Here is a 21632-nt window from a genome sequence, read left to right as displayed (position 1 = left end):
ACCGGGATATCCCTGTCTTCTCTATCTGAATAAATATTTGCCTAGAGAAGAGATCCATTCATTAAATAGTATTTTATTTGCCTAGAGAAGAGATCCATTCATTAAATAGTATTTTATTTAAAACTTACTGCATTCCAGGAACCATTCCAGAGACTGAGGATACAGCAATAAACAAAATTGGTAGATGCCCTGCCCATGTGGCATTATGTTTTCAAGGAAGTAGCTGACAATTGCTAGGCACATATGCACAGTTGTTCCAAAACACATTATGATATTAACTCACTTAATCTGTACAACATGATCGGAAGATACTGTTAATTTTCCTGTTTTACAGATGATGAAACAGAGTCACAGGGAGGTTAACAACTTTCTCAAGATCATGCAGCTAATAAACATATGACTGGAACTGAACTGGGACATTTGGGCTCCAGGGTGAAGGCTCTCCTGACCACCATGCTATCCTGCTTTTGCAAGCTCACTCTCCTTCCCAAAAGGAAAAATGCGGGGAGTTTCTAAAGACAAATCAGCCATAGACTCTGCCCTGCTGTGGCAGGCATCAGGGAGAGGGCCCATCCACCAACTGGTGGAAGCAAAGTGAGACCAGCATGGAAGGGAGGGGGAATTGCTGGAGCCATCAGCTGGTCACTCTTGAGTTTCTGGGGGCCTGGATCCATGGCAGAAAGACACAGACGTTCACACACCTCTTGCTACAAATCAAACACTGACCTTTGGCCCTGCTTCTCCACAGCGCTGGGGGAAATAAGCACAAGCGTTTTTTTTTTTTTTTTTTTTTTTTTTTTTTTAAAAAGCCAATCTTAGGATTTGTACTGATAGAATTTTGTCTTTTTGGGTGAGGGTGAGAAGTCAATGGCAGAGGTCGGTGTCAGCAGTATTCCCAAGGTGGAGTCTGGTGTGGGGACAAGCGTAACTTATTATTTTTATTGTTTTTGCCCCCAGCTGCTTTAAGGTTTGAGCTGAATCCCTCGAGCTCACGATGATGAATGGGCTGGCCTAGGGAGGAGGAAGGGGCTCAGACTTGAGCTGGGGACTCCGTGTCACTGCTGCTGAGAACCATCTGGGAAGTCGAGTTCACCTGAGGGCTGAGCTCTCACCTCAGGGACGTTTGGGAGCCAGGACACCTCCTTCCTACTGTGCAGTTGACATTCGTTTTTTAATCCGGCGGCTGCCACACCCTGCGAAGCTGGAACTGCATCGCCACCACCCTCTTCTCTGAACTGGGGTGTGCCTGATGAGAGATCTGGGCTTCTAAGTCACAGGATTCAGCTCAGTGTCTCCTGCCAGCAAACCCGAACCTGTCAACAATCACGGTACAAATCCCCCTGCATTGATAAAGCACTTTCTACCTGTGGCTTTCACATCCGTGATCTCTGGGAAGTAGTCAGTCCTTTCTCCTCTGACAGATGAGAAGACTCAGACAAAGGAAATACAGGTTTTGCCCAGGGTCACATAGGGAGTTAGACCCCTGTGCTCCTGGCTCGGGGGTGATTGTGTTGTCCCCAGTCCCACCCTTCCATGCCTGGAGCCTTTACTGCACCCAGCAAACATGTTCTCTGTGAGCTCCAGCTGTGGTCGTCCTGGGAGCCTGCTGCCTAGCTGGTGGGGGAGGCTTCTGCAGAGCATGATTCTAGGGCCATGGGAGGCCAAGGAGAGAGAGCTAAGAAAGTGCTGTAGTGTTCTGGAGTGGAGGGAGAACTCTATTTTCTTGAGTTAGTCAAGGAAGGCTTCACAGAGGAGGTGACTTTTGAGTAAGGCCTTGAAGAAGGGCTAGGAATTTTCTAGGCAGAGAAGACAGGAAAGGGGATACGAGATCGAGGGTGTGGTGTAGGCAAAAGCATGGACAAAATCAGCAAGACTATGAGGGCTGGATAAAGAGGTTGTGGGATTAAAAATCACCAGCGCAAAACTAAACATGAAAGTGAATTGTCATTTAGAACGAGAAAAGTTATAGCAAATCATAAATTTCAGAAAGTCAGCAAATATCACAAACTTTGCAAAAGCTAGGAAAACGACAATATTTGTATTAATAGGGTGATGCAACTATAGTTTTTATTTTTCTATGTTTTCCGGGCTCTGTGATTTTGCTTCATCTGACAACCATTTTGTAAAATCACTTTCTACATGAGACTAGAAAGACAGTTCATTTCTTTTCATGTTATTGATTGAATTACTACAGATAATTTAGAGAGGTTTTTGTTTTTAGCTTCACATCTTTATGCATAATGTTATGTAAATTTTTAGGATTATTGGCCAACTTGGGAAAACCTCTATCAAAATTTTTTTTTTTTCACATATAAGTCATAAGATTTCAGGGCATCTCAAGTTTTTATAAAATGTAATTTTTTTTTTTTTTTCTAGTTAGGGTCTTACTCTGTTGCCCAGGCTGGGGTGTGATCATGGCCCACTGCAGCCTCCACTTACTGGGTTCCAGTGATCCTCCCACCTCAGCCTCCTGAGTCACTGGGACCTCAGGCCTGTGCCACCACACTCAGCTGTTTTTTAAATTTTTATTTTTAATACACATGGGATTTCGTCATGTTGCCCAGGCTGGTTTTGAACTCCTGGGCTCAAGCGTTCTGTCCACCTTGGCCTCCCACAGTGCTGGGATGACAGGCTTGTGCCACTGCACCTGGCCAAAACTTAATCTTAAATAGTTTAAAATTGAAGACGTTCTGTATTGGTTTACTGTGAATGGCCTTCTGGCAGTGGCTTCCAAGGGCATCATTGTTATTTCTGTTTAAAATTTACCTCTTTAAAAAAATTTATTTAGAGACATGGTATCACTCTGTCACCCAGACTGGAGGGTGCAGTGGTGAGGTCACAGCTTATTACAACTTCAAATGCCTGGGCTCAAGTGATCCTCCTGTCTCTGTCTCCCAAGTAGCTGGGACTACAGGTGTGCACCACCATGCTCAGCTAATTTTAAAATACTTTGTAGAGATGAGGTCTTGCTATGTTACCCAGGCAGGTCTCAAACTCCTGGCCTCAAGTGATCCTTTTGCCTTGGCCTCCCAAAGCGCTGGGATGTAATCCCAGCGCTTTGGGATTACCGCACCTGGCCAAGATGCTGTATCTTGATATTAAACTCTAGGAGAGCAAATTCTTTCTAGAGTGGCCTGTGGACTTAAAGAATATGAGATCCAGAGCTCTGCAGCCTGCTGAGGTTCCACTCACTGCTTCCCTGGGCCCTGAAGTCCACATGATTGCCTGTTCCAGGTTTGGGCTTGCCCCTGGCAGACCACAGCAGACTGTGCTCTGAAAGCACATGCCTGTCTGCTCTCTGGACAGTGGGCTCCTGCCAGGGACTCCTTAGAATAGTGGGGGAGTTAAGAGCCAGGCTTAGTAGTCATGCTGACCTGGGTTTGAATTTTGGTTGTGCGTCTACCCACTGGATGACCTGTCCATGTTATGTAAACATTTTAAGTCTCAGTTTCTTCACCTGTATAATGGAATAATGTATTTACCTAACGGAATTTTCCTGTGGATTAAATAAAGGGATATGTGTAAATCACATATTGTATTTGTGTGGCACAGAGTATTGAATAATTGGTAGTTGTTAATAGCTACTATTTTTGAATTACTGGAAAGGGAACCAGGGGAGACCATGTTTCCATCCCCGGATGCACAATGCAGTTTTTGTGGGGCTCAGCAAAGATCTTCATTGCTCCAATCCAATATATCCTGTTACCCTGCCTCAGCCCTGGGGACTGGGGTGGATCAGAAGGCTCAGAAGGCACAGGGTTCTGGTACATTCATGAGCTCTAGGGCCATGCTGGGAGTAGCTGAGCATGGGCACTGGGCCTGGAGGTTGGTGGACACGTGCTGGGCCAACTCTTGGTCCCAGAGAAGCACCCGTTCCTTACCAACATGTCCTTCTCTTCAGTGAGTCATTACAGGGTTCAGGTCAGACTCTGATTCTCGGTGCAGTGGCTCACACCTGTAATCCCAGGGCTTGGGGAGGCCAAGGCAAAAGGATCACTTGAGGCCAGGAGTTTGAGACCAACCTGGGTAACACAGCAAGACCCCATCTCTACAAAGTATTTAAAAATTAGCTGATTGTTCAACACCCACCTATGAGTGAGAACATGCGGTGTTTGACTGGGGTCTGTTGGGGGAAAATAGGGGAGGGACAGCAGGGGGTGGGGAGTTGGGGAGAGATAGCATGGGGAGAAATGCTAGATATAGGTGAAGGGGAGGAAGGCAGCAAATCACACTGTCACGTGTGTACCTATGCAACAATCTTGCATGTTCTTCACATGTACCCCAAAACCTAAAATGCAATTTAAAAAAAATTAGCTGAGTGTGGTGGTGCACACAGGTATACAGCCCATGTGCTATTCCTGAAGAGCAGGAGAGACTGCCTTTAACTGGTTATCAGCCAGGCCCAGTTCACCAGCTCTGTCACCAACTAGAGTATGTGACCTTGGGAAGAGTCCTTCTCTCCCTGTATCCCAGTGTCCTCCTTCTCAGTTGCACATCCTAGACACAACCTTTTCTTAAAGAGGGAGCAGGAGTAGATAACTCACAACGGTGGCTAATCTGAGGACTTTCTGGCCCTTCCACTAGATCAAGAAATTTGGCATGCATTTCTTCTGATTTGTAGTCTGGAAGCAATTGGAGTACAACCTCTGCTTACTGCTTACAACCTTTCATTATTATTTTATAGTGTTCCTGGGATATTTATTCCTGTTTACATTTACACTCCTCAGCAGGAGGTGGTCACTAAGTGCTGGTTTTGTTAAAGTGGAGGCTGCACCAGAGTATGATCTACGTACAGCATGAGCTATCATGCTGTTTTGCGTGCACATGTGTGTGTGTGCATATGCATATGTGTGTAGGAGAGGAGGTCCAGGACTCTGAGGGGGCCTGTCCAGAGTGAACCAGTTTTATTCCTTAGGACAGTTGTCCTGTCCAAGATATCCACTCCAGCCCTGACCCTCCAGGCTGTTGAGAAGAGTTTGCTGCTAAGTCTTGGAGGTGGGGCAGAGAAGATGTGTAGTGTTTGGCTGGGGCGTCTTGCCACAAATGTGGTGCTCCTTTGATGGTCATCACAGGGGCTCCCAATAGCCGGCATCCAGGGCCAGGCAGGCTGCCGTACTGCACACGGAAGCTCAGCTCTCTCCCTCCTCTGTGCATCGTCACAATCCAGTTCTGTTTCAGCACAGCTCTCACACATATTACACCTTCCTTCCATTAGATCCATTCCAACCCATATTATCATGTATCGGTCTCCTTCTTCCCTGACAGAACCATACCTTGTGACAAAACACACCGCTTATTATTGTTTTCCAGCATCCCTTTGAAAACAAAGATGAGTAATACCCATGCTGAGAAGTCTATGATGCCGTGATTGAGCTATTTCACAATAACACCCAAGAAGGTGATACACTAGATAAACCAGGTCTATCGAAGGTGATGAAGGAGAATTTCTTAAAATCGGTGTGGGTTTTGTGAGTGGAGGTCTTGCTGGGTCTGAGGCAGGGAGAGGTGTCAGGAGAGGAAGAATCATTGGGCCCTGGTGTGGCTGAGAATTCAGGTCAGCTGAGAGGTTCTGCCAGAGGGCTCTGGTGGGCTGATCCTGGACTTGGTCCTCCGTCTATCACTAACCTCCCTCAGGGTAGCATCACGTTGATCAGACAGGATGAGTGAGGGGTGGTTTCTACTCTAGAGATCTTGGTAAGACATATACACTTTGAAGATTCAGGGACTCTACTACATCAGTGAGGTTTTTGGTCAGAGGTGGCCTGGAATAGCCCCCAAGAATAAAAGACACATTGCCGCCTCTTGCATGCCCTACCACAGAGAAGGAAGCAAGCATGTGGTAGGCCTCACTCATTCTGGAGGCAACGTGTTCCACACCTAGGAACACTGCTCTGGTGCATGAACTGGGCAGCATGGAAGGATGCCAGGTCTGGTGGGGTCAGGAGTGGGAAGGCGCTCTGCAGCAGGTCCAGATCCTACTGCACGTAGCCATCCAGTTGGGCCATATGCTTTGGTAGGCCCTGTGATGTTGGAGTGGTTGATGGTGGTAAAAATATATTAAGGAGTTTATGGAAAGCCCCAGTAGGAGAATTACAATGCAGGTCCCTGGAATTCTGGAGCAAGGCCATGCCATCCATAGCAGGGAGTATATCATTTTTTTGGGAACAGGCCTTGGCATATGATTGGACCCTGGTTTGATCCTGGCGCATCACGTGATCAAGCATCTCAAGCTGTTCACTGTGAGCTGGGCTCTGTTGGACCCACTGAGTTATAAAATAGGCCCAACAGCAGGCCATCATAAAATAGAAATGGTATCTTTGGAGTTGAGCCAGAGCACAACTGGAGGGCATGAGTAAGTGGCATGGGCATGCAGCCTAGAACACCATGTCATCTGCTGGGTTTCCACCATGCCTCTTCCCCAACCCAAGCCTATAGCTATGTGGGATTTCTCCTGTGATAAACTGAAGGAAGAGAAGAAAGCCTGAGCTTGGTCTGTGGATGGTCAACTTGCTACATGAGTGAAAGCCAGAAATGGGCAGCGGCTGCATTATAGCCACATTTAAATGTGACTTTGAAAAACAGTCCGAGGTACCTTGCTCACATGTATGTACATGGGAATGGGAACATATGTGAGCAAGGGACCTTGTCATCCATTTGGAAGGAGAATTGACCTGAGGTGAGAACACATACGTATTATTCGCAGCAGCCAGTGGCCTGGCCATGTAGTCACAGGACTGAATGGAAAACGATGAGAAGATAAGAGACAGGGAAGGTTGGGGTAGAGGCATGTGGGTGGACATATGGGGGTGGGGACAGAGTGTGAAGATCTTTTTTATCACCCACTGCAAAGCATAAGGGAGAGGCACTGAACAGCCAAGTCGACGATGTGGCCAGTTGACATCAGATAGCTTTGCCATTGGCCACCCCAGAACTGGCTCAGTGGGCACATGACTGGAGTGCTCTAATGGAGTGCCATAATGGCAGACGTGGAAGTTACAAGTGAATCCAAGAACATGGACTTCCCTTTACCAAGGCTGACCTAGCTGCTATTGCCTCTGAATATCCAACCTGTCAGCAGCAGAGACCAATGCTGAGCTCCAGATATGGAACTATTTCTCACTGAGACCCATCAGTCACTTGGAGCCAAATGGGTTTCCACCATGGGCACCTTTTATACACAAAGGTCCAACGGTTTGTTCTCACAGATGTGGATTTTCCCTTCCTGTCTGCATAGCCTCGGCCAGCACCACTATCTAGGGGCTTACAGAATGCCCATCCACAGGCATGGAATGCACCCAGGGGACTCAGCTTTATAGGGAAGTTGGTGCAGGATGGACCCAGCTCATGGTGGTATCACACATCGCATCCCCCAGAAGCAGCTGGCCTCACAGAGCCCTGGCACAGCCTCAAAAGGCACAGTTGAAGCACCTGCTCAGAGGCAACACTTTGCAAGGCTGAGGTTCCATCCTTCAGGAAGCAGTACATAACGTTAACTATTTCCTTTCCTTCCTGAAGACTCATGGTTGGCCCCACTTACAATCACTTCAGGGACCCACCTGGGGAGTTTGTACTTCTTATCCCCACAACTCTTGGTTCTGAAAGGTTAAAGGTCTTGGTCCCTAGAGGAGGCATACCAGGGGACACAACAAGGGCCCCATTGAACTACAAGCTACAGCTGTTACCAGGGCACTAACAGGGGAGAGGAGGTCAATTGGGTGCCAACCGGGGAGAGGGGACCAACAGGGCGGAGGATGAGGCTATCTTCGGGCAGGAATAATTGATCTTGATCAGCAGGAAACAGGGCTGCTGTTACACAATGGAGGTAGTGAGGAATACGTGCAGAACCCAAGTGATTGACTTGGCCACTTCCTGGTACTCCCTTGCCCTGTTGTAACTGTGAACACCATGTCATCACGGTGCAGCAACTCTGGTCTGAGAACAAGATGAGGGTCAAGGACTCAGCCTCCTCAGAAATGAAGGTTTGGGTTGCAGCATTAGGAAATTCATTAAGATCTGCCTAGGTGATAACAAAGGGTGAGGGGAATTTAGAGTGCATAGAAGAGGAGGGAGAGGAGTACCAGCTGCATCCCTGAGACCAGCTACAGTGATCGGCGGTAATTCACTTGTTAGTCCCTGTCTTCTAGGTTATGCTTCAGGAAAAGAGGCCCGTGGTAACCATGGGGGAGCTCTTCCCTAGCCAGTGTGGAAAAGCAGATCTATGATGGGCAAGGAGTGGGCTGCAGAGGTCATGAACATGTGCAGGCTACAGGGATCTCATGCTGCAGGTAGCATAGTGGATTGACAATCCCAGCGGCTGCCCCTCTGACTCCACCAAAATTTTTGCACTTGGGCCACACTTCCTGTGGGTTCCTGTCAGCCAATGACTGAGCATAGCAGGAATACCAAGGTGGGCCAGTTACTGAAAGATGTGGGGTTCCTCAATGGATGACTGGCTTGGGGACTCCCCACCAGCATGGCCAACCCTTTCTTGGAACTATGCTGTCGTCTGAGACTCTTCCCACCCAATTCTCCTTCCTCCCAGGTCCCTTCTTAGGTGTCAGGCACGCACTGAAGTTTGAAGGCTTTCCCCGCCTTCTCTTGCTATCTTCTTCCTCCCCAATCATCCTTCACAGGTGTTTCCTCCAACACATTTTTTGCATCTTTTCTTGGCCTCTTCTTCTCCAGAAGGAATTCCCTTCCTTCTCCATTAGCCAGTCCTGCAGACCTGGAGCCCCTGCAGATGGCAAGCTGTGAGAAGTAGAAACTAGAAAGCACATCGCCTTCCCTAAAGGCAAGCACTTGCTAATCACAGGTCTCGGCTGAGGAAAGGGAGTGAGAAGCCTTGTTTTTATCTACAGCACAAAGGATACAACTGGAACGGCCGTGAGAGGCCATTCGTGAGAGGCAAAGCAGACAGGAGTTGGAAGTGGTGAGCAGGGACTTTGGGCGATTTATCTTGGCAATCACTTGACTCTGACGACACCAGGCATGGAAAAGCCAATGCTGACTAGAATAACACTGGAAAATGAGAGTGAGTGGCTCACTGTGGCCCCAGTCCAAAAGAAATAGTCTAACGGGAATTTCAGTAACAAGCTGGAGGTGAAATACTTAAGAGGTATAGGAACTTTTTTTTGGTCCCTCAAATCCCAGTTTTTGACCAAATAATGGCAAATATATGTTTGTGTGTGTGTGTGTGTGTGTGTGTGTGTGTGTGTGTGTGTGTATGGGTTTCTGACTGGAGTCAACTGTAACAGGAACAGCCCTGACATAAGTCAGAATCCTACAGTCCCCCTTGGCCAGGGAACCTTCCTGGAGTGGCCTCCACTGCTTTTTCCAGCTTGCCAGTTTTAACCTACAGGGCCCAGCTTCCTCTTGAAATTGGATGAGATGAGGAATGATCACTGCCAACTTGAAATCTGGCTGAACAGGTACATTTCTCAGGATATTCATGGGTCACTTCCCAGCACTGTCTGTATATGTGGCCTCTGAGAAAGCATCTTCCTTTATCAGAATAACAGAATTGGCAGTCAATCCTTCCAGCAAACCCATTCAAGACAGGATGGTGGGTGTTAGCCCATCATTTTATAAGCCCCCTGCCACTTCACAGACCTTGGTCACGGCAAAACATTCCGTGGAAAATCTGGCCGTGAGAAACGTCCCTAAACTCCTGACTGCAAGGCACAGGAACATCCTTACCATACCTGCCGGGCAAAGGTCCAAGAAACAGCCTATCACATCCCACCATAAAAAGGTCCAAACCACCTGATCACATAAACAGCTTATCAATATCCTCCCAGGCAGCAAGCCATCCCGCCCAGACCCCCACCCAGGTCTAGAAATTACCCCAGCCTGTAAGCGGCAGGGGGCTCTGGCATCAAGCTGGTCCCCCACCTCCTCAGGTCTTGTGCCAGACATAACACCTGCGTTGCTGTAGAGCCTCCGATTCTCTCTGCGTCTTTCTTTAACCCTTGTCTTCCCTTGGACCACAGGCTCTAGACTGCAGCTGGGTGTTCTCATCCTCCAGTGTGGATGGCTGACAGCAGAACTGAGTCCCAATAATCTCTTGTGAATGCTGTGGAACTCTCTCTCTGTTTCTCTGTCCCCCTCCCCAACTGCCGCTTGAGTCCAGGGATGCAGCCGGCCAACACCATCCAGAAGGGTCCCAAACAGAAGAGCTGGCTGTCTTGGAACATTCCTGTGGCTCTCTCTGTCCTCCCTTCTGCTCCTGGCAGTGCTCCACCTCCTATTAAAAGGACGCCCTGTCAAAGCTTCCCCTGCTTCCCCCACCTGAAAAGTGATTTCTCCTCTTCCAAATTCCCACACGCTTTATCTGAACCTTTCCGAAGACACCTGCCTCACTTGCTAGTTCAGCCAACGTTTACGGAGTTCTCTGCACTGGAGGCTGGGGGCACACGGCCAAGGGCAGGTGGCAACAAACTTAGCACATGTGAGGCCAGGGCTGTCACCAAGATGTGCAGGGACGTGGGGATGGTGGCTCTGCCTGGAGAAGGCTTCACAGAGAAAGTGACCACTGAACTGCCTGGGGAGCTGGGGGCTCCCGGGCTCTGTCCACCCCACTCTCTCACCACACAGTGGCTTATTGGAGCTCTCTCCTGGGGCCGGAGCATGGCTCAAAGCACCGTCCACATCCATTCCATCTCCCTGACACCCCCACATCTGCTTGTCAGGAGCACAGTCGGCACTCAAAACACAAATGAACGGATAAAATACAGCAAAGAGAACAAATGGCTTTCTGTCCTCTTCCCCAGCAACTTGAGATTTTCTGGAGACCCAGGAGTGAGTTGCCTCTACCTCAGACTGGGGAGAGGGGAGCTCCCCCAAAACATGGAGGAGATGAACGTATCAACCAGGCAGATTCCTGTTCACGGCCAGCCTATTGTGAGCTCTCCCCGGTGATCAGCAGCGGCTGGGAGGCTGGATGTGTGATGGGGCGGGGTGGGTTTATGGAGTGTTTGTTCCAGACATGACACAGGGGAAGGGCTCACAGGGTTCACCGTGATCAGCAGGTGCAAAAGATAAGATCCCTGTTAGGCTAATTTGCTAAGATTTTGATTTTGGCAAGAACAAATGATCAGTTTTTTGGATGTCTCAAATACGTTTGAAATTCATGTATATTCTCTATGGTTGGGCACAAATTTATGAATGCATGCATTTATAAATAAACTTAAGTGTGTCCTTCAAATATTTTATATCAGGAATCAGCAAATTGTGGTCTTCAAGCCAAATCCAGCTGGCCACCCGTCTCTGCAGATTAATGTTTATTGGACACAGCCATCGTCATCCACGGTGCCCTTATGTCTGGGGCTGCTTCTGGGCTGTGGCAGATTCTGCCCGCCCTGCTCTGCAGCATTTCTGTTGTTTTGTTATCTGACCACTCGATTGAGTCCTGGGCAGACTCTGCCAAAACCTGCCAAATGATGATATAAGTTTGTCAGTTTCCATTAATTTCTTTTAATGAAATTATATAAAGTTTGTTTTATATAATTTAAAATTATGTTCTTGTGTATACAAGGATAAGACTATAGCCAGCACAGTGGCTCACACCTGTAATCCCAGCACTTCTGGAGGCTGAGGTGGGTGGATCACCTGAGGTCAGGAGTTCAAGACCAGCCTGGCCAACATGATGAAACCCCATCTCTACTAAAAATACAAAAACTAGCCAGGTATGGTGGCACACGACTGTAATCCCAGGTATTTGAGAAGCTGAGGGAGGTGAATCGCTTGAACCCACAAGGAGGCGGTTGCAGTGAGCTGAAATGACTCCATTGCACTCTAGCCTGGGCAACAAGAGCAAAACACTGTCTCAAAAAAAAAAAAAAAAAAAAAAAAGGATAAGACTGTTGCATCTTGGGGACTTGCACACTAATCAATAAGAACTATTCTTCTTTTCCGTTTAATTCCTTTTCTTAGAATTCTTTGTTTTCTTGTGTTAATATTGTTGTCCCTGATTCCTTTTGTATCACTTTACTTCTGTTCCTTTTTTTTCCCTATGTGGTGATGATACATAACTCAGAATGAATCACAGACCTAAGTGCAAAACACAGTGTTACAAAACTCCTCGATGGTAGCATAAGAGGAAACTTGATCATCTTGGTTTTGGTGATGACTTTTTAGATGCAACACCAAGGCATAGTCCATGAAAGAAAGAATTCGTAAGCTGGACTTCTTTAAAATTAAAAATTTCTGCTTTGTGAAAGATATTGTCAAGAGAATGAAAAGACAAGCCACAGACTGGGAGAAAATGCTTACAAAAGACATATCAGACAAAGGAGTGTTATCCAAAACATACAAAGGACTCTTTAAACTTCACGATAAGACACAAACCAACCAATGAGAAAACGGGCCAAAGAACTTAACAGACCTCTCATCAGAGACGATACGGCAGGTGGCAAATCAGCATATCAGAAGATGCTCCACATCAGTGTCCTCAAGGAAACGCAGGTTAAAACAACAGTGCGATGCCGGTGCACACTCATGAGAATGGCCAAAACGCGGAACACTGACAACGCAAAATGCTGAAGAGGGACGTGGAGCAGCAGGAACTCCCATTCATTACCTGCGGGGACACAGAACAGTACAGCCACTTTGGAAGACAGTTTGGTGCTTTCTTAAAAAACCAAACATACTCTTACCATAGGATCCAGAAATCACACTCCTCAGGATTTACCCAAAGGAACTGAAAGCTTATGTCTATACAAAAACCCGCATACAAATGTACATAAATAGATTGCACGGTGGTGAAGTCCGAGCTTTTAATGTAGCCCATCCTAAATAGTGTGCATTATACCACGAAAAATGTCTCATCCTTCACCCACCTCCTGACTGCCCGCCCCTCACAGTCTCCAGTGGCTGTGATTCTACTCTCTACCTCCATCTGTACATATGATGTAGCTCCTACTTATAAGTGAGGGTCGTAGTATTAGACTTTGTGTTTCTGAGTAATTTCACTTAAGATCATGGCTTCCAGTTCCATCCATGTTGCTGCAAACGCGTCATTTCATTCCTTTTTATGGTTGAGTATTCCGTGTGTGTGTTTGTGTGTGTGTGTGTGTGTGTGTGTATCTTTTTCCACTAACATAATATCAGCATTATATGGAGAAGTGGGAGAGGGAGAAACAGGTGCCCCTGGTTACATGAGGACTGATGGAGAAGGAAGTTGAAGGGATATGACGGGTGGAGAAAATAAGCCCCACCGAGGAAGATATCACATCAGCTCCATGGAGCCCCAGAGTGCATAAGGGGCTGGCACTAAATGAATGCGGAACTCTATTGCAGCCTACAAGGAACACTGGAAGGGGGTAGCAGAAAAAGAGTCCATTTCAGTGATTCATCTTCTCCCTTTCCTCACCATGCCCCGGGGACTGCCGTGCCTTCCCAACCTTGTAGCCCCTACCTGGGTCAGCGTTTCCACAGCAGGTTAGGGCACATCATGGCCAAGGGCACAACTCCCAACTCCTACACAGGCTGTTTTGCATAGAGGAAGAAAAACATTGAAGACTTTCTGGGAAGTTACCGCCTTGGGGCAGGAAGGAAATTTTCCCACTCCCTGCCTCCAGGCTTATTCCACTGGGGTCACTCCACCACTCAACCTAGAGAGGGAGACCCCTGACCCCAGTCCCCGCACCTGGATCCAGGGCTTCGATGATCAATGAGGGGCTGACCAATGATTGACAACGAAGTGACCCTGCTTCCCTCCCTGGACTTTGAGTTCCCACAGGGCAGGCCCTGATGCGACCCACGACAGAGTAGAGGGGATAAGAGTAAGGATTTGATTCAGGCTTTTCTGTGCTCCTGTGGTGATTTGCTGTGTTCACTAGCTGAGTAAACTTGGGAACATCTCAACTTCTTTCCAAAAATAGGGATTGCAGCGCCTGCCTCATAGAACTAAGAGGACTGAGGAGGATGCAGGCGCAGCAGGGATCCTGATGTCTGGACATGAAACCGTGCAGTAAGTGGAGGGGTCGTAGAACAGGCTGTCACGGCAATTGTGTGGAAGGACCAGGAGACGGAGCAAACAGACCACGCTGCTCTGGAGTCTGAAACTCCATCCTCTTTGGGTCCAGAGTCCCAGTGCTCTTTTCCTCCACCTGCTGTCCCGCTACCACACATGCACCGGCCGCCTTACCCCCAAATCAAGGTGAGGTCTCTGGGGTGGTGTGGGACCTGGTGACCTGGGACTCTGGCCAGAAATCCTGAGCACAGCCTGCTGGGTGTGTCCCACCCACCTGATGTGGGGCAAGAAACAGATGACAGAGGTGGCCCCGGGCCTGCCAGCCCCTGGGAAGAGCCAGGCTGAGCCTTATAAAGGGACTGCTGTTTGTCCAAACGCACACATCTCACTCATCCTTCCCTTGGTGTCACGTCCCAGCTCTGGTAAGTGTCACCTACCCCTTTGCCTTTTCTAGCAGTGCCCAGTGTTTGGCCTGCTGTGCTGCCTGCAGGAGGGGGAAGGGTGTGGATGAAGACTCAGGATCCAGGGTCTAGGCCAGCTCTGCCACCAGCCGGGATGTGTGACCTTCACTGGAGCCCGAGAACGCTCCTCCGTAGAACCAGGTGGCTGGACCAGCCCTGCCCATTGCTCCTATGGGGTCTCCTGAGACAACTCCTGTGGAAATGTCCCTCGTGGGACCTGAGCACAGCACCCTCCCTTTCCTCCCTGTCTTCTTCCTCCCTGGATTCATCCTGTTGTTGGAGTCTGGGGTTCTGAATCCCCTCTGTAGCTCCGCTCCCACAGAAGGCTGAGGGATAAAGGGACGTTGTGAATGCTTTGTGGGCTCTTCAAACCCCCAGGCCTGGGACCTGCAAAGTCTCAATTATCCTCTGGGAACTGGGCTCGGCCCCTTGCCTTGGCCTCAGATTCAAAAAGCTTTGGGCGGCTCCTTTTAGTAAATCGCCGGCACGGAGCTTTCTCCTGCATTGGGAGGTGATGGGGGTTTATTGTCAGATGCTACACGCGTTAGCTAAGGTCATTTTCTGGTTCTTTGGAAAGTGTGGGAAGTGAGAGCTGCACTGTCCTATGTTTCAGGCTTGGGGTGCAGGCCAGCCCAGACTATCTGCTTTGGGAAGTCAGACCTTTTTATTTAGAGTCAAGCCTTGGTAATTCAAAGGGTACAGATAATTCCCAAGAGCAGACATGAAGGGACCCCCACCTCACTCCCATCCCATTCGGCAGCTTAAGAACCAGGAAGTTATTTCTGTTCCATGTAACAGAGGCCATGCCTGTTTCTCATTCCCAAGGGAATGCAGGAAGGGCCCTTGTGCTCAGGACAGGGCTGTGTTTCTGGCTCACACTCACGTCCATGCTCACATGTGCACCTGGAGCCCACACACACCGTGTCAGGCAGGGCTCGCAATTGAGTCAAGGTGGGGCCCACAGTGTCTTGTTCCTGAAGCAGCCCAGGAGGGTCAGAGACCAGTTCAAAGGCCTTTGTCCTGCCCCTATGACGCTCACCCCGACTGTGAAGCTGGAGGAGATGGATTTGGTGCTGTTTGAGGAGTGGGGTCTGCCATGTGCCGGCTGTGGCTGGGGGTCCCAGCTCGGGGTTCAGTTCTTCCACGTGTTGTTGGCCCTCGTCTCTTCCTGCTTCTCGCTCTCCAAAGCACTGCCCACAGCTGGACTTCTGCCGTCCAGCGACATCTCCTCTTGGCCCCGGCCACGATGGGGCAGGTCTCAGACTTGGCTCCACCCTCTCATGTTTGAGCAAATTACCTCATCGCATTAAAAAAGTCGAGTTCCTTCTGCTCCCGCTTAGCCCTATTTTACTCGCTCCTCAGCCTTCCTTTCAACACCTTCACATAGAGACCTTAATTCTAATGAAGGGAAAGAAATGATTGTCTCTGTTTTCTGAAGCCTTTTGAAAGCAAAGATGAGCAGCACTCCAGCTGAGAAGTCCATAGTGGGCATGATCGACATGTTCCACAAATACACCGGACGTGACGACAAGATTGACAAGCCGAGCCTGCTGACGATGATGAAGGAGAACTTCCCCAACTTCCTCAGTGCCTGTGTGAGTCGGGGTCTAGCTTCTCAATGCTGATTGGGCCCTGGCATGGCTGAGGATACATTCTGCTGTGTGACCTTGGACAGGTCACCCTCATCCTCTGATTCAAAAATTTCTCGTTTGCAAATAGGGCTTTATTGCTTGGATCATATGGGGATCTAAGGATGATAGGCGAACAAGTATGACAATGGTAAAGGGTTATACAGATGTAAAGGATGTTATTAGACAGTCGGCTAAGTGCAGCTTGCGGGCAGTGCACGGTCCCCTCCCAGCGCTCACTGACCCTCTCTCTGTGAGACTGAAACTCACATGCTCAGGTCCTGCTTCCCGAAGGCCCCATGTCAACATCCCTGCCATTGACAGGAAAGCACCGGAAGTTCCATTGCTAGTTGAAATCAATACCTCTCTTTGCAATAAAGAAAACTCATTAGCAAATCTGAAAAATATTGTGGGCTACTAGGTACCTAAGTGTCTAGATGACCAAGAACAGGAAACCCACAAAGATGAGTTTGGGTGGAAAAAGAGAAGAAAGGAGAGGAGGTCAGAGAAAGAGAACAAAGTGTGAGGGCCTATTTTGAGCGCCTGGGGTAGACCTAAGGTACGCAGTGCCCTTAAAGGCTGGGGACAGGTGAGAGTGAGGCTGGGGCAGGAGACTCCCCTTGCCAAGATCACTTAACAGAGCGCGTCGGGACAGGACCTGCCTCCCACCCTGAGGTTCGTGTCAAAACGTCTCCCTAGGGAACTCTAGTGATAACACTCGCATCCTCATCCCAACCTCAGCCACTCGCCCTATGCCATCAGCCCCACCACCCCGCCTGTGCAGATCTAGGCACGTGTCTCTGTCTCTGCCTCCTCCTCTCCCCTCCCAGCCCCAAAACTTGTCTGTGATTGAATTTTTCTTGTTTGTATGTTTTTTTCTCCACAGGACAAAAAGGGCACAAATTACCTGGCCAATGCCTTTGAGAAAAAGGACAAGAACGGGGACAAGAAGATTGATTTTTCTGAGTATCTGTCCCTTCTGGGAGACATAGCCGTTGACTACCACAAGCAGAGCCACGGAGCGGAGCCCTGTTCCGGGGGAAGCCACTGATCCAGCCCCAGTCAGGGGCCTCCAGAGACCCCAGAAACAATAAAGTGTGTCCCGCCACCAACATTTGCCTGATTTCCTTCTCTTTGGTGATGACATTGTCAAAACTACCAATTCCAGGTCAGGTTTGTTGGAGAATCCCCCCACTCCTGCCCAGTGGGTCACCCAGGAGTCATGTCCCTCCAGTGGCTTCCAGCAGAGCTGAGCTGCCTCTCACACAGGTCCTGGTGTCCGCCTCCGCCCCTCTCCCTAGATGCAGCCACCACGGCAGGTTCCAGATGGAAGTCAGAGGAAAGCCTCCGCCAGGTCACAGCAATGCTCCTCCTTGTCAAGGCAAGGACCAGGGTCATTCAGATGTGTTCAGATACTGCAGTGAGAAGGAGCTGGCATCTCTGTGTGCTCCTGCCCGCCCGCTCCTACCCTAGCTGTTCTCCAGGGCCTGGGGAAACAGAAACCACTCACATAGGGTCTCCTGGAGGGTATCAGGCTGAGGGCCACTGTGGTTGTGAATGGGAGGCTCAGCAGTGCCCTGAGGATGGGCTCCCTTGTCCTGTGGCCTGGGCTCCTGGGACTGTGTCCTTGTCCCTTTGCTGTGTGCTTGTGTGTGTGTGCCTATGTGGGTGACCCTGTGGAAGTGAGAGGGAGTCACCCTGCTCCTAAGCTGTCCTCAATGTTGTTTGGTTAAATGCCAGGATCTGACTCCTGGGGATGAATGAACATTTCAGGTTTTGAGGAGCTCAAGGTAGTCCAGGAGTCCAGGTAAGCAGTCTGGCCTGAATAAGGCAGCACCATGGAAATGCCCTAAGGACTGACACACAGAGCTCATGCTGGCTGTGATGAGAAATCGCAGCATCTCTATCTGCGGTGATGGAGCAGTTTGTTACTGGTCGTCTACTCCAGGTCAGGCACTATGCTACGGACTGAGGATGCAGAAATGAGCAGGACACAGGGCTGTCCTAGCAGAGCCCTGGTGGGTCTCTCCATGCAGGCCGCAACACAGGGCCAACGTTCACCTGTCCCCAGTGTCACTTCCAGGCCACGACCTGTGCAGCTGCTGTTACTATTCCTCCTTGAGGCTCACATCATCTGTCCATATCACTCGTACCCCCTGGTCAGTCTCCTATTAACCTCCCAGTCAGGAAAACATTCTTCTTAAAGGAATCAGGCAACTATCTCAAAAATTCTCTTTCCATCCCACCAGCACAAGTGTGTAGGATGAGCTATCTGTTCTTGTGAATGACTGGTCCTGTCCACACTCACACCTCTATTCACAGACCACCATCTCCTCTCCTCATCAGGAACATTCCTTCCTGAGCATATTCTGCACCTCGTCAGCATTCAGGGCTTATCTGCAGTTTTCACCCCCAAATCCCAATGTCAGATCGTGAGTTTTCTTCTCTCTCCTTCTCTCCCTTTCTCATTTTCATTCCACCTGTTCTGGGAACTCACAGAGACCTGCAGTCCCGGGGCTTTCATTTTCTCTTCCCAGCCCCCTGCTGCCTTCTCCGTGCAGCCTGCCCCGTCATCCACCCCAGAATCGCTCTCTTTCCTCTCTTAGTTCTGTTGCTCACTTTCCTTGGGCCACACCTTCCCTGTCGATCTCCAGCCCAGAACCATGTTCCCCCATTTTCCTCCTCTCTCCTACATCAGGACTGCTGGTCACTCCTAGGAATCATCATGCCAGAGTCCCAAGGGCCGGTGCCTGACGTCCTCTGTGCCCAGCACTCTCTCAATCCCTCCTGTTCACCAGCTGCTGTTATTCCAAATACGCACAACACACCCCCATCAATATAGCTCAGTATCTCACGCCTCAGTACCAACCTTGCAAACTGCTGCCTCTGCCTGAAATGCCTTTGAATACTTCATCTGTCTCATTAACATTACATTTCAAGGCTGAGCTTTAATGTCAACTTCTCTTAGACATTTAGAGGGTGAACCACCATCCCTTCACCCCAAAGAAATGATCTCTGCCTCATTTGCACCTCCTTCACCCTGACCCCACTCCTGCCACAGTGGCTACATCACCTCAGATTCCCTGATGTCTTTCCATCCAGAATTGGAATCGTGGAGGGAAAACACTGTTACCTCAGATCTCCTGGTTTCCCAGCACATAGCAGTACTGGATCCCAGCTCATAATTGTGCTCTATATCATTTTTTATTATAAAATGCATTTGTGCAAATTCTGGTCAATAGTACCTCATGTAAAGAGCAGTGCAAAATCTAAAAACTTCCAGTCCTGCAGGCAGGCTGTGCAGCTTAGGAGAGAACCCCAGAATCTGGACCCCAGAATCTGGAACTAGGCCAAAAAGAATAATGCAAATGACCGCATAGCTTGCTGGGGTTGCTGGACTTTCAAGTCTATCACTAGAGTTCAGAAGGCAACTGACCACCCCTGATGAAGGCCTGCCCCCCTTTATTTGTCCAGTTCATATTTCACCTTACAGTATTCCCCCCAGTTGACAATGGCGCATAAAGATTAGGATGGAGTTTGTGGACAAATACTTCTTCATCCTCTTGTCTAGGATTAGAAATCACCTTCTCAAGGAAGCCTTGTCTAATGTGCCTGAGAATATTTCACACTCTCCATGCTGATGCCAATGCAGGACTCACCGTATCTATTAGGATATTCTGTTTACATGCCCATGTCATCCCAGAGAAGTGATCACAGGGCAGGGACCACATGTCGGCCATACAGTTCCTAGTTAAGATCCAAAATCCTGAGATATTGCTGATGTGCTGTGGCAGATTGTCAAGAGAACTGTGTCATTCCAAACGCACCAGAGTGGCTTATACAACAGAAGCAGCTGGATATAAAGAGGAGAGGGGGCCAGGCCATCTCCACAACCACAGCCCAGAGCTTCAGTCACCAGATAGAAAGTGGATTTCATTTCATCCAGTATTCCTTCAAAAGAGTTTCAAAGAATAGGGTGGAGGCAATGTGTCATTCTGTTTTGGAAGGAAGTCATTTTAGAGCCAGGCCTAAGGGCACAGGTGCTAGTGTCATATTGATCAGAATTCAACCTTTGTTCTAACACACACTACAACAAGAATTTGTTTGATTTATAGTGATTTGTAGCTACTGTACGTTATGTGAGTATTAAAGAGAAAGAATAATTGACAACTCTATGCCCACACTCACATGACAGCTGATGTGAAAGAGATTCTGGAATTCCAAACGGTCCCAATAATTTCTGATATCAAAAGACTCCAATAACTTCTTTTTTTTTTTTTTTTTCAGACCAAGTCTCACTCTACCACCCAGGCTAGAGGGCAGCGGAGCGATTTTGGCTGTCTGCAACTTTTGCCTCCAGGGTTTAAGCCATTCTCTTGCCTCAGACTCTCGAGTAGCTGGGATTACAGACATGTGCCACCATGCCCAGCTAATTTTTGTATTTTTAGTAGAGACGGCGTTTCATCATGTTGGCTAGGCTGGTCCAATAACTTGAGCGTATTTCATAAACATACCCGGAATGCTGTGAGCTGTTCGTGGTGCTGAATTCAGTGCGACGTCACTCCTGGCTCCCTTTGCTTTCTTCTAACCGACATTTCTTCAACCTTCTCTACAGGAATCTCTTATTTTCCCCCACATGCAGGTGGTTTTTGAGTAGCCTCCTGAAGGGTGATCTCAACTTTCCAGGAAGTAAATAGGGCAAAAGGAACAATGTGAAGAGGAGCAAAAACTCATAAAAAAGCATGTGCTTGACAATCAGTTTGTTTCCAGATTGTCACTATAACCACGCCTTGATAGCTGACTCATACCTGTCCCCTTATGGATCTGTGACATAGTTTCTTTGGTATTTCTGCCCAGGAAAGGGGTTGATGTATCATAGAGAATATATATATTTAACTAAGTGTGAGATAATATCTTATTGTTTTTATATGTTGCATTTTACAAGAGTTCTGACCAGCACCAGATAAGCTTCGGTGCCCTCCTTTATTTGGCTTCAATATTATTGGATTAAAGAATTACTGCTTCTCACTAGGAGCATCAATTATTTACCACTTTTTAAATTTCATATTAAAACTCAATTTCTAGTAGAGTCTGGTTTCTTAGGTTCATCTATCTATTTAAGTATCTTTTATCTTTATTTTTCTTTAACATGTTTTAAACTAAATTAAAGCAGTTTATTTGAACAAACTAGCTTCTTAGGAAATTACATAGAAGAGCATGAATGCCTTTGTTTCATGCAATCCAACAATAACTTTAAAGAAATTCACAGTGTAACTCCCACTAATATATTGCTCTCTGTACAGTTAGCATTAAAACATCTGAGCTGCACTTACTCTGTAATGTGCTGCCATGGTATTTCACCTATCCACTCTGCCATGGATACCTTCCCCACCCGCTTAATGCCTCCCACTTCTTACCACCACAAACAATACTATGAGGAACATCATTATATATATTTACTTATGTATCTCTGTGAATTTTTTTGGAATATACATATATATATTTACACACTCCAAAAAAAATACTATATATATATATACACTCCAAAGTGTATATATATACTCCAAAGTG

The 21632-nt window shown here is 48.1% G+C and overlaps 1 protein-coding gene across 2 annotated transcripts; it reads left to right on the top strand.

Moving 5' to 3' along the window:
• The first annotated feature begins 13911 nt into the window (after positions 1-13911).
• On the top strand, positions 13912-17173 carry S100A7 (S100 calcium binding protein A7). Of its 2 annotated transcripts, none has more exons than XM_064370687.1 (3): positions 13912-13969; positions 15872-16028; positions 16948-17173. In XM_064370687.1, the coding sequence occupies exons 1-3, from the start codon at positions 13947-13949 to the stop codon at positions 17110-17112; spliced, it is 345 nt and encodes a 114-aa protein (XP_064226757.1). In that variant the 5' UTR covers positions 13912-13946; the 3' UTR covers positions 17113-17173. The 2 variants fall into 2 exon arrangements, with proteins under 2 accessions (XP_064226757.1, XP_021521562.2); XM_021665887.2 differs by lacking the exon at positions 13912-13969 and adding an exon at positions 13990-14394.
• Positions 17174-21632: the final 4459 nt, after the last annotated feature.

Source organism: Aotus nancymaae, unplaced genomic scaffold (genome assembly GCF_030222135.1).
Source record: "Aotus nancymaae isolate 86718 unplaced genomic scaffold, 86718_ANA_hifiasm-v0.15.2.pri h1tg000108l, whole genome shotgun sequence".
NCBI classification, from domain to species: Eukaryota; Metazoa; Chordata; class Mammalia; order Primates; family Aotidae; genus Aotus; species Aotus nancymaae.
Note: the sequence above shows the minus strand (reverse complement) of the source record. Positions and strands in the feature narration are given on the sequence as shown.